This window comes from Odocoileus virginianus, chromosome 15, assembly GCF_023699985.2.
Source record: "Odocoileus virginianus isolate 20LAN1187 ecotype Illinois chromosome 15, Ovbor_1.2, whole genome shotgun sequence".
NCBI lineage: Eukaryota > Metazoa > Chordata > Mammalia > Artiodactyla > Cervidae > Odocoileus > Odocoileus virginianus.
In genome coordinates this window covers 18,788,188-18,801,736 of record NC_069688.1, presented here as the reverse complement: position 1 = coordinate 18,801,736, position 13,549 = coordinate 18,788,188, and the positions used below count along the sequence as shown (strand labels likewise).

Sequence of the window (13,549 nt, the reverse complement as noted above, 5' to 3'; positions counted from 1 at the left end):
GGAGGAGGGCATGGCAACCCACTCCAGTATTGTTGCCTGGAGGGTCCCTTGAACAGAGGGGCCTGGTGGGCTACAGTCCATAGGGTCAGGAAGAATCAGACATGACTGAAGGGAGCTGGCACAATGACATGATAAAATGGGATGACAACTCTCTCCTCCAGATGATGCATGACAGTTGCTTAGCTCAGAGCCTGGGAACCATTGTTATTGCCAGGATCCGTTGTCTCCCTGGTTGAAGGTAGACAGCATCTACCAGACATCTGGTAAACCCTGTCATCTCCCTCAGTTGATTTCTGTGTGATTTGAACTCACCATCACCTCCTTGATTTGGTCACAGCGCCTCACCTGGGTTATCTCATCTCCCCCAGCAGCTAATGACTGTGCTGTGTCTCTCTAGATGCCCTGTGATTGGGTGTGACGGCCAAGGTCATATATCAGGTAAATACACATCCCACCGCACGGCATCTGGATGTCCCCTGGCTGCCAAGAGACAGAAGGAGAACCCACTCAATGGGGCACCCCTCTCCTGGAAACTAAACAAACAGGAACTTCCTCACTGCCCCCTGCCAGGCTGCAATGGGCTGGGCCATGTCAACAACGTGTTCGTCACCCACAGGAGGTGAGCTTTGCTGTCTGTCATGTGGTTGCTATGATTGATTGTCACCTCCTGGGTTGGGGGGAGAGACCCCCAAGGTCAGGAATGTTTGAGCAATGAGCACCTTAGATTTTGAGCAATGATTCTTGCCAGAGAGATATTAGACCAGTTTGAAGGATGGAAAAAAAATGTTCTTTTCTCTATTTCTGAAATTCCCTGCTCGGTTTTCAGGTACTTTCGAAACTGTGCTTTTGTCCTAAAATGTTGCTCGTGCCACTGTTTTTTGGATGGTTCTGTCTTTCAAGGGTTTGTTTTACTTCTGGGTGGTGACAGTGACTCTCTGATGTCATATGGTTGTGAAGCTTCACTTTACTCCTTGATGTCATTCCCTTCTGCTCACAAACTGGCTCCATTTCAGACCAAATGGTAGATAGTTTGCAGCTGGGAAGCTGTGACTCGTCCCCAGCAGCCAGAAAGTAAAGGACACAGCCACTGCTAAGTACACAGAGGGCGGGAGAGGTTTAGAAAAGCCTTTCTAGCTTCCCAAGTGCTCAGCTCCTTCTTCACTCAGTGGCATGTATTCACCCCGGCCCGTGGCCAGGAGCACTGATCCTAGCCCAGGTGTCGTCCTCATTCCACCCCAAGGAGAGGACCTGGAGGGTTCCTGCACGCTTCTTCTGGCACTGTGCTCTTCCCATCATGGGGCCGTGGTTCATGATGCAGATTTAAGATCTAATGAAGCACGAGGGAGTCCTGGCGCTCTGCTCATGGGCAGGATGCAAACACAGCAAAGCTGATTCCATTCCCAGGTGCATGTCTGTGTGTCGGGAAATGAGGTTCTCTTCTCCGAGAGTCACACCTGCTTGTAGAGGAAGCTGGACTCTTTATCCTTTAACATTTATTTATTACTTATGGATTTATTTGGCTCTGCTGGGTCTTAGTTGCAACATATAGGATCTTTAGTGGCGGCCTTTGGGATCTAGTTCCCCGACCAGGGATTGAACCTGGGCCCTCTGTATTGGGAGTGCGGAGTCTTAGCCACTGGACCACCAGGGAAGTGCCCCTGAACTCTTCCGGTGGTTTCTTTCCTGATGGTTCTCAGATGCCTGATCACATTCACAGCAGCGCACACTGTTTTCTGCTGGGTCTGCACTGTCATCTCCTATTTAGGAAGGACAGTCACAAATCAGGTGAGCCGAGGGGCACACGGGCTCCACAGTGGTCATGCTTCCTTATCACAGAACCTGTAACATCCATGTTGGCATCAATAATGAAACATCAATGCTGGACGGTGGCAAGCACATCCCTCAGTTAGAATTCTCTGTGAACTCCCAGGTAGTCTTCCGTGATGACACCAAGGCCTGATGAGGGTGCAGGGACCCTCAGGGCTGTGGATGGTGGAGGAGGAGCTGGAAGAACTGTGTCAGGAAGCTGACGTATCAGGTGTAATGGGGCAGGCGAGCGAGGGTGCCCTGCCATCCAGCTGCCAGCTCAGCCCCAGAGACACTCCTGAACCTGGAGCCGGAGACAGACGTGTCCCAGGAAGTCCACTCCCCTGACTCCAGGCTGGGACCCACCTGCGCCCCACCAGCCCCCCACTGGCCCCCCCACCAGCCCCCCACCCGCCCCCCACCATGGTCCCCGAAGCACAGGAAACAGCAGTGGTTCCACGTGCAGGCTGCCGATTCGTGTGGACCTGAAGGCGCCTCGAGGACTGGAGCAGGGACTGAGTGACTCAGTACCGAGGGACACGTGTGATGTGATTCTATTTCCACCAAGTGAAAAACACGTAGCAAAATCCCATTTTTAAGGAGTCAGGCAATTATCCCTCTATAGTTGAAGTTAGTGGCCGTCTCTGGGGGCCAGGAGACAGCTCTTGCTACAGGGCTGGTGAGGAAAGCGTGCTCTGTGTTTGCAGGTAAACGCGTGGTAAACCCCTCAAGGCTGTTCTTTCAACTGCAGATATGCATTGTGTGTATCTATGTACAGACCGTTTATTTCATAACATGAAAAAAGAAATTAGGAGCTCAAAAAGTATAGGCTGCAATATTAATGCGGAGATATTATTTTATAGAAGAGAAACAATTAAGACTTTAGACAAATGAATAATTCAGATTTCACTGCTTTTCAGTCTTGCTGCTCAGAGAGTCTGAACGTCACCTGGGGAAATTCTCTTTGAGATGGAACGCTTTTCTTTTACGCTGTATGGGATTTCATACAAGTAATATAATAAAATGCCTAGCTTATTGCCTGTCACATAATAAGTGTTTGACACAGACTATTTCCTTTCCCTTTTGTACAGTTGTATTAATATATGTGCAGATATGCAATAATTCATTACAGTCGGAATGACTTGTGCTAGGATCACACTACTGACCTACGATACACCTTTATCTGTCCTGTTCTCTCCCCTAACATCCTGATGTGGTTCAGTTGTCTTTCCCATCTCTGCCAAAGGCCCGCCACTATCCAGGTTGCTCTGTCCTGGCAGAGAGCCTGTTCCAACTAAGTTCCTCACACTGTTTATTCCTTTAAACCTTCACAAACCCAATGAGCTACAGGCACTATGGTTGCCTCTGTTGACAGACAAATCCTTGTGCAGGGAAGTTCAAGCATTGTCCCCGTGCACAGCTCACAGCATCAGGACACAAAGCTCTTCTGAGCTAGGTCCCAGCCCACCCCTGGTGTTTCGTGGCTCCTTCCAACCACCAGGCAAACACTCCTGCAGATTTCTCTTGACCATCCTCTAAGGCACGGTCTGTAACTTTTCTCATTTAAGATTCAGCAAAATGAGAATAGTTATGAAACTTGCCTAGAGAACAGTTACATGTGCATGACGTCAGGGCTGTGTTTGTTGTTATTGTTTAGTCGCTAAGTCGAGTGTGACTCTCTGCAACCCCGTGGGCTGCTGCATGCCAGACTTCCTTGTCCTTCACTATCTCCTGGAGTTTGCTCAAACTCATCTCCATTGAGTCAGTGATGCCATCCAACCGTTTCATTCTCTGCCGCCCCTTTCTCCTCCTGCCTTCAATCTTTTCTAGCATCAGGGTTACATGCTAATTACTTTACAACTTTGCTTTGCGTCTTCATGTTACAAACCTCCACTTTGAAAGAACGGCAACTGAGGTGACAAATGGTGTTGTATTAAATACACAAATAAACACACACACTCATGGATGTTCGAAGCTGAAAACCAGAAGTCTTGGGACTAAATATAACTCATTTATTACTACATGTAACTGTCATTTTATTGAAGATTATAAATATATTATAGAGGGATGTCCCTCACACAAATGTGTCGCCTGCAATTTCATTATAACAGGGCAGACAAAGATATAGTTTAAAATTGCCTTCCTGTACTTCAATAGCACTGTGAATTTGGTCCAAGCCATAAAAAGCACATCCTTCCTGCCTTTACAACACATAGCCCAGACCCTGAAGGTGATGCCCGGCCAACCTTCCCTTTCCCTGAGCAGCAGAACTGAGCCTTGTGGAGGACCTGGCCTCCTCAAAAGAAAAAGGAACTTTAAAAATATTTTCAAACCCCAGTTTTCTGAAATTTAGGATTTGTTTCATATCTCAGGAGATAGAAAATACCAAGTAGTGTTTTTAAAAATTTTCTTGGCCCCGCCACAAGCATGTGGGATCTTAGTTCCTCCACCAGGATGGAACCCGTGCCCGCTGCATTGCAAGCTCGGACCCTTAACCCCTGGCCCACCAGGGAAGCCCGCAGTGGCAGTTTTAGACCGGAGTCTCGAATCTGTCATGAACTGTACTAGATGTCAGTCCCGTGGTTGTGGGGCTTCACTGACCATCCACACGACCGCTCCTCTCACCCTGTGTTGTCTGGGTAACCCAGACCCTCAAGGGTAGATCAGAGAACTCTCTGGAGGTGTTAACATCCATCTTGTTACCAGCCCCCCACAGGTCACTTTTAAAGTCCCATTTACCAACTAGTCCCATTTACAAACTAGTAATCCTGTTTGTGATCCTTTTCTAAGAATACAATAGGTGACATAAAACAATACAGCCTTGCAAAAACTTCCCAGAAAAAAAAAAAAGATAATGCAGCTTATAGAGGCTTTTTTCTTTTTTCTCACATCTTCTTTCTTTTTTTTTATTGGAAGATAATTGTTTTGCAATGTTGTTCCAGTTGAGGCCACGCTTTACGTGAGCAGTTTCCAAAACAGAATATCATGGTCACAGTTCAGTTTCTACTTTTCCATTATTTTATTTCCCTGTGAAAATATTTCATAATTTATCAAGTCTCGGAAAACCACACAGCCTTCCTTTTACAAGTAGTATTACATATCTGTATTGTTTTATTTCATATCATCTTAATATTTTAAATATTAATTTTAAATTCTTCAAAATATGCTTGCACTCTACAAGCGTTTACTAAGGGTTTTGCTTCAGAAATATCCTCTTTCACTCTACCAAATGTCCTAATCTTTGGATGGAAAATGATTGTTTCATGAATAATTAGAAACCAAATTTCTGTGGGAAAAAATATTTTCAATGGTTGATTATTATAATTTTTTAATTTTATTTCAAAATTGTTGATCCAAAAATATAACAAATGACAAAAAATTAATGGCTGCTTAGAACAAAAAATCATCTCATCATGTCTAACAGAAAACATGTTTTGTTCAATGTTGTCATTATCATTTTGGTGCAATTTAAATAAAACAGATGAAAGAAGCAGGCCTGAATGGAACAGCTTTGTAGGAAAGATACATAAACAGTCTATAAGACAGTGCACTGTGAGCAATGAAGGCACATAAATATACCTGCAGCCCCTCCTTTTCTTTTCCTGTCAGGTACCAGGTGGTTCAGTGATAAAGAACCTGCCTGCCAATGCAGGAGACGCGAGTTCGATCCCTGGGTTGGGAAGATCCCCTGGAGAAAGGGAAGGATACCCACTTCAGTACTCTTGCCTGGAGAATCCCATGGACAGAGGAGCCAGGCGGGCCACAGTCCACATGGTTGAGAAGAGTTGGACACGACTTAGCAACTAAACAACAAAGAGATTTTTTCATGAAAAATGACGTTTTAAAAAGTTACAGAATAGCTGCTTCACTTTTCTGTACAGCAGAAAATAATACAGAATTGTGAAACAGCTATACTCCAACAAAACAATTTTTTTAAGAAAAAGAGTAAAGCGAAACTTTCACTTACCCAAACTGAATTTGCCATCACAGGGTAGAATAATTATTTTGAGCTTGTATTATTTTGAGTCATTCTGTAAAGATCCGATGACAGTGTGTATAGAGACAGAAAGAACTAGATTTATTATCCATGGCATTTTGACTAATTTGGAGCAAATCTTATGCAAACTATATAGGTACAATTTTACATTTACAGAAAATAGAGTAACTATTGCTAAAAGAAAAAAAATGACACAAAAATACAAAATAGTGATATTTTTAAAAAATTAATTAAATGATAATTGTCAACAGTAGCTATTTGTATTTTAAGAAAAAATACAAAACATTTTACATTATTTGTGTGCTTCCCTGGTATCTCAGCTGGTAAAGAATTCACCTGCAATGCAGGAGACCCCATCTCAATTCCTGGGTCAGGAAGAGCCGCCTGAGAAGGGATGGGCTACCCACTGCAGTACTTCTGGGCTTTCCTTGTGATTCAGCTGGTAAAGAGTCCGCCTGCAATGTGGGAGACCTGGGTTCGATCCCTGGGTTGGGAAGATGCCCTGGAGAAGTGAACAGTTACCCACTCAGTATTCTGGCCTGGAGAATTCCACAGACTGTATAGTCCATGGGGTCGCAAAGAGTCAAACATGACTGAGCGACTTTCACTTTCACTGCTTTTGTTTTAGAAGATATTGTTACTTTCTGCACAGAGACTGCAGATTATAATGTAATGAGTAGGCAGGCAAAGACTTAAAGAGTATGTAGTAAATACAAAATTTTAATTTTTCTAAGAAACAGTACTGGTTTCACCCACTGGTGTAATTTTCACTTTCACAGCTTGTCCGGATGTCCTCTCAATGCACAAGCCATCAAGAAGGGCAAGGTCTCCGAAGAGCTAATGACCATCAAGGTCAAAGCATCTGGAGGTAGGAGGACAGGGCGGGGCCATGACCCCGAGGTTTGGCCCCCCAGGGGGCCCACATCCAAACCCTGCTCCATGCTGGAAGTGCTATTTGAACAGGCAAGAAAGATACTTTCCTGAAATTTGAACTAAACTATAACTTTCTCTAAAAAACAATGTCTTGGTTTTTTTCCTTATTTTTTAATAAGGATCTCCAACAGAGAAAATCAGGCAATGATGCTGGATGAATTAGGGTACACTGGTTAAACTTGTGTCCTTCAATCTTAAAATGACAGATTTTATATGAGCCTGCATGTATGTGTGTTCCTGGTATGAGCCGTCTATCAAATTTCAAGGTCTGGGCACCTATGTTTGAATCCTTACCTTTTGTCCTAACACCCAGAATGATATTTTTATGGTGAATCCAGATGGTTTAATTCAGCATCTCTGTGTCTATTTCCATGCACGTTTTCCCAGGGCCGACCCCTGACATAGTGGCTAAGCCACCCTCCCTACTGGAATCTTCTCATGTCCTCTGATTCCCGAGTACTTTTCTTGAATTCTCATCAGCGTTTTCTCACGCATGTGTTCTTCTCTTACAAGATCATCCTGATGCATCTGGGGAACAGAGGCGAAGTCACTACTTTGCTTTATCGATTTTAGTCGATGGCATCTTTGGCACTCAGTTCTACACGAGTAGAACTGAGCCAGGGACTCGCAGTTGTTGCTACTTTATTTCTCTGAAAGCATTGCTCCATCTTTTAAATCCATGCGTGACTCTTAGAAACAGTGGCTTGTTTCCAGGTTGTGCTTCCATGCACAATATACCTCGTGCACCTCGCACATCTTCCTGTTGTAGAGTTTGCCCCAGGTGTGGGCCTAAGGATCAAGTTGCTGGGCCGTGGAGCCTGTGAGGCCCAGCTTCAGTAGGTGATGCACTGTTGTTCCAGAACAGTCACCCAGGAGGGTACCAGAGCCTGCACCTCTTCACACAAGCTGTCGACTCCCACCCAGCCTGCTTCCAGGCGTTGATCTTACTAAATCTAAATGCTGGCGACCACATTTATCCTGCTGAATTGTCATCTTCTGGTTTAGAGTTGTCATTCTGGACTGTTGAGATGACCTTAAATCCTGCTCCTGGCCTCTGAATATCAGCCACTATTCCTAGCTTTTAAAATCTTTAATATTCATTCATATTCCTCTTATAAAAGAATGACGGGAAGATAACCCCGTTCATTGAGAACCTGTTGTCTGTTTAGCACTTTATGTTTTTTTGTGTTAATTCTCACAGCATTTTATTGAAGCATGAGGAGGTAAAGTAACTCAACTTCAAGAACAAGGGTCAGGCAGTGTTCAGACTCCAAAGCCGCACTGCCCTCAGACCACATTTGCTTCTGATTAAAGTCCATGAAGAAGCCAAGCTGTGGGTCCCTGGGCTCGAACCCACCTGCCAGGACCCCCCTCTGCCTCTAATAGTGGCTCAGAAGGTCCCTAGGTTTGGTCATTAATCAGCTCAGTCCAGGTGCTCCTGTCTTGGTAGCATTGTGCACAAGAGGACTCACAGGCCTTGGATCTCAGGTCTACCCTGCCCCTTCCCTTGGCCCCAGCCAGGTGATGTGGTCGTGTGGGTGGTCAGTGAGCCTCCTTTAGCCCTTGTGAGGCTCTGGCCTTCATGGGAGGGGGGGTGATGACACCTGCCCCACAGGGTCCAGCCAAGTTCCAATGAGACCTTACTTGTGAACCCATCTGGCAGCAGACCTGGAACACAGCAGAGCTACATTTAACCCTAGGGCATGTCTTACCAAGGGAGTACATCCTGCAACTCTTTAAACACACTTTCTTAGAATCTTGGACATGGATTTGGGTAAAAATTCAACATTTCAGTTAAAGTCTTACTTTCACTTGTCATTTTTCATTCGCCAAGTCGTGTCCAACTCTTCGCAACCCCATGGACTGCAGCACATCAGGTTTCCCTGTCCCCCACCATCTCCTGGAGTTTGCCCAAGTTCATGTCCATTGCACTGGTGATGCCATCCAACCATCTCATCCTCTGTCACCCTCTCCTTTTGCCATCAATCTTTCCCAGCCTCAGGGTCTTTTGCAGTGAGTTGGCTCTTTGCTTCAGGTGCCAAATTATTGAAGCTTCAGCTTCAACATCAGTCCTTCCAATGAGTATTCAGGGTTGACTTCTTTTAAGATTGACTGGTTTGATCTCCTTGCAGCCCAAGGGACTCTCAAGAGTCTTTTCTAGCACCACAGTTCAAAAGCATCAATTTTTTGGCGCTCTGCCTTCTTTACAGTCCAGCTCTCACTTAGCAAACCACAAATTAAACATAAATGGACTCAGATTAGTCAGTCTTCTTTTTTCACTTGAACTGAAATAATCTGACTTTTTTCAGGTATAGAGAGTGATGAAGAAATTAGGCATTTGGATGAAGAAATAAAGGAACTCAACGAGTCCAACCTTAAAATTGAAGCTGATATGATGAAACTCCAGACACAGGTAAAAAGAAAGAAAGAGGGAAGGGGGTCAGGATGGGACAAGACCCACCTGGTGCCCTGTCCTTCTGGAATCTGCTTCCATGTTCCCAAGTTCTCTCCCTTTCAGATCACGTCCATGGAGAGCAACTTAAAGACCATCGAGGAGGAGAACAAGCTGATAGAACAGAACAACGAGAGCCTGCTGAAGGAGCTGGCGGGGCTCAGCCAGGCCCTCATCTCCAGCCTTGCTGACATCCAGCTCCCACAGATGGTCAGTCTGAGGCCACGGCTCCCTCCCCGTGTCCCCAGCCTCCCTCCCAGGGCTAGGGCAGAGGGGTGGCTCGGGCAGGGGAGACCTGCTGATCGCTCGGTCCTTCCACTCATGTGCAGTTTCCACGTGTCGGGGGCTGTTCAGTCTGAGACATCAGGTCAGGGAGAGGAGGGGCCCCAGCACACAGAGAGCCGAGGTGAGCAAACCTGGCTGTGGCTCCCATCGTCACCTGGAGGGACAGAGAAAGGGGGAAAAGAGCCTGCCTCTGACTCTCCAGAAGGGGGATGTGGGCAAAGGGGTCTGAGGATGAAAGAGGACAATTCCCACCAGACAGCTGCCCCCTCACCCCCACATCCCTTTGGTCCCAGCTCAGGGCAGTCTGGGGAAGCTTCTGGCATGAGCAGGGCCTCCCCTCCCCCACCTGGCCTGCACCCCCTTCCACAGATGAGGTCTCCGTGCTGAGCTCATGGACACATGAGCTGAGGCTGAGACCCCTCCTCAGCAGAAGGGGTGTAGCTGGGAGGGGCCTGACCCAGTAGCCAGACCTCCACCCTGTGTGGCTCCCAGCTTTTCCCAAAGTATGGACAGGCGGACAGCCTTCCCAGATGGCGCTAGTAGTAAAGAACCTGCCTACCAATGCAGGAGACGTAAGAGACGTGGGTTCAATCCCTGGGTTGGGAAGATCCCCTGGAGTAGGGAATGGCAATCCATTCCACTATCCTTGCCTGGAGAATCCATGGACAAAGGAGCCTGGTGGGCTACAGTCCATGGGGTCTTAAAGAGCCGGACACAACTGAAGGGATGGCGCACACGCACAGACAAGTGGTCACACTCACCCCGGTAGCTGAGTTAAGAGTGAGCAGACCAGCCCATCACACACTCACCCCTGCCTCCCCCTGAACTCCGACCGCCACACGGGGCCCCTCACCCCTCCCCAGGCTCCAGGGTCGGAATACCACACCCCGTACACCTGCTCCCCCTTCCCCAGCAGCCCAGGTCACGTGACTGGAGCCCCATGTTCTGTCCTCCTTCAGGGGCCCATCAGCGAGCAGAATTTCGAGGCGTATGTCAACACGCTCACAGACATGTACAGCAACCTGGAGCGGGACTCCTCGCCGGAATGCAAAGCTCTGCTGGACAGCATCAGGCAGGCGGTCAAGGGCATCCACGTGTAGACCGCAGCGCCCCAGCCCTGGGGAGCCCGGCCAGCCTCCCAGACGCACCTGGAGGGGCTCCAGGCCACCCAGGCAGGCGTGGCCATACTGCATTTACAATTGCAACATTGCACTAATTCCCCCCCCCCCCAGCTGACATGAAAAGGAAAGAAAAACTATGATAGACTCTTTGGATGAAAAAGCAATGCAGTCAAATATTAGATCTTATTTATTTTCATATGTTTTCCTTTTATTCCTTCATTGCACTCTTTTGGGTTTTTTTTTTTTTGTACAGTATATGTAAAATAAATGTGACATTTTTATATTTTATTTATTTCTAATCAAAGAGTTTTTTATCTTTTAACTGCATTTTGAAGTCTGCCATATTTTTACAAGTGTGTTTATTAATTTATTTTCCAATAGAATTTAAATATTAGAAATGCTATTCTCAAATCACATATCTGGCTGGGTTTAAAGGAGGAGACAAAAAATATGAAGGAAAATCCTTGTCTAAGGACTGCACTGTGGTCCAGTTTGATTTTTATTGCACACTCTACCCCCACCCCCAACCCCTTTCACGAGCTTTGTGTTTATGACCGGGCTTGGGTAAAATGTGTGGAGGGACACAAGATAAAAGGCACTCACTCACAGGATGTGTGCCCTACAGAAAGAAGCACAGTGGACTGAAAACCAGCCTGTTTCAAATTTGTTAGCAATAATTAAATAGAGCAATCAGCAAAGTATTCGACTTCGCTGTCTGGTTTCAGTTCATATGAATTATTTATTTGAAATTATTTCAAGAAACAAGCTTTTTAGAGATGCAAGTTTGTCTATTTGTTTTTCAGGTTACACCAGATAGCTGGCAGCTCTTACCCCAAGACGAGAAGTAAGACTCGATGTGACTGGCCAGGCTTTCCTGCCACTTGTTGGTACAATACACAAGGGACAGTGTTGTAGATTTGTACTTAGCAAATGTAAACGCACCCAAATGGAAAACTGTGTAGATACCATATCCCCCTGAAATAGCATTTATCTTACTGGGTTGACTGGAAAGGAGTGGAAAATACAGTCACACAAGCAAGAAGGGTACCCGGATCTGAGTCATTGCTTTAAACACTGGCAACATTGTCTCAGCCTCCTGAGCTTTCGATTTGGCAAAAGTCTTTCTGCAGACAGAGGCGTGCTGCAAAGTACACACACTCACCCACAGGCACACAGACACGCTCACCGACACGAGATTGAGCCTTCGATCTCGAGTTTCTGGATGGATCAGAGGTTAGTAGTTGCTATAGGAAAGGCGATGTCTATTTCAGGGATTGTAAAGTAGTTAAGCATTGTTTCAAAAGTTTTTTTATATTTATTTTTTTTAAGAGAAAGGTATAGACAACCAGCTAAACTGCCTTTTTGCTGTGCACACACCCTGGGTGTGCGACGTGCCTCTGTGTAAATGGGCTTGATTTCTGTGCTGTAACAAAGTGTTTATTTTTCTTAGCAACATGGATGTGTATGTGGACTGGATGCCATGGCGCTCGCAGGCTTGCTGTTTTCCACTGTTGTGACTGTTGCTGCACCAGTTGAAGCGCCGTGCGCAGTAATTCCCCCCACCGTGACACTAGTCATTGTTCTGTATTAGGTGGGGCTTATCTTTGGTTTGGCGTTCATTGAAATCCTTGACTCTTAGTCTAGTGAAAATGAGATGTCTGTTCTTAGGTAGGAGCGGTGAGTCTTTAAAATCAACTTTAAGAAAAAAGAGCTAACGCGTGTGCTGTCTATTATAAACGGGACACCAAACGAAATTTTCTATTAAAGTTATGTATTTACAAACATTTTGCTATACAGTCCTCGATAGATGCATACAAATGAGTTCACTTATTACAAAGACAAAGGTTTAATTTGCTAAATATTTTAACGAGTTTGTTATATATTTTATTTAATTTAAAAGAAATCTCTTACCAACCTATGTATTTATTACCATAATTTACTGCAATTCAGGTTCGTTGATTTGTGTTTGCGTAGTTTGAACAGGATGGTTTTGTGAAGGATGTTTGTTTTTATTTGCCTCCTTTGTACTTGGTCTGTTTTGTAACGTGCACTGAATTTTTGTTTCTTTCCATGATGTTAATGATCGATACTGTAAATTGGGTCTTTTGTAAACAAACAAACAAAAAGGCAATGATGTATGCATTTTTTTAATTTGAAGTAGTTTGTATACCGTTTCTTCAAACAATTAATATTTCTTACATCAAAGCAACCGATTGTGTTCAGTGCTGTACATTTGGTGTATGGTAGGAAATAAAAACGGAAAAGAATTTCACTGTGGTCCTTCTCGAGCTACTATATAGAGATGCTTGTGGCCAGCCCATGATAAACACTGTCCCCCTGCCCCAGGAGCTCAGTGGGGGAGGGGAGGGCACCTCTGAGCCTCTGCGTCACTTTGATTCTATGGGGTCCATCAACCAGTCTGCTTGGCTTGATTTCTCACCCCAAGTGGAGAGGACATTTTGCCAGCTGCTATGCCATCCCAGCCTGGGTTCCAGTAAATGCACATACAGAAGGGCCATTGCCTCCGATGTCAGGAAACCTTTGCTGGAAATTCACCTGCGTCTGGTGAGCAGTAAGAGAGAGGCCCCACCCTCCTAATGCTAACCCTGCTTGAAGAGTATCTCTGTGTATTCCTACAAGCCAGCTGAACTCAGATTAAAGGAAAATTGTTAATTCTTCACAGCACCTCTTTGTCTTGCATATTTTTCCTATCTCGTTTCAAACAGCTTGATTTAATTTTCCAGTTTCTTGCTCACTTTTACACGTCTCTAGGTTGGTTGCCATTTATACTCAATATAGTTTTTTTTAAAAAAAACCCATGTCATCCTTGTGTTAAAGCAAACTTGACTGAAAGGGATTCTGGGTCCCCAGAGAAAAGACAGATACCTGAGTAGACCTTTGCATCACAGGGGCTGGCACACAGCAGTTAAAGATAATATTTAGCTTGTTTTTTTT

General features: G+C 45.4%; 1 protein-coding gene across 5 annotated transcripts in view; it reads left to right on the top strand.

Moving 5' to 3' along the window:
- ST18 (ST18 C2H2C-type zinc finger transcription factor) overlaps positions 1 to 12,866 on the top strand; it is a 90,262-nt gene extending 77,396 nt beyond the window's left edge. For 4 of the 5 annotated variants that reach the window (XM_070477100.1, XM_070477099.1, XM_070477098.1 and 1 more), the window contains exons 17-21: positions 398 to 619; positions 6,583 to 6,671; positions 9,046 to 9,149; positions 9,255 to 9,398; positions 10,433 to 12,866. In XM_070477100.1, the coding sequence (XP_070333201.1) occupies positions 398 to 619; positions 6,583 to 6,671; positions 9,046 to 9,149; positions 9,255 to 9,398; positions 10,433 to 10,573 (700 nt within the window). In that variant the 3' untranslated portion in view covers positions 10,574 to 12,866. The remainder of the gene's footprint in view (positions 1 to 397; positions 620 to 6,582; positions 6,672 to 9,045; positions 9,150 to 9,254; positions 9,399 to 10,432) is intronic. The other variant, XR_011491448.1, reaches the window with a different exon arrangement.
- The last annotated feature ends 683 nt before the right edge of the window (positions 12,867 to 13,549 follow it).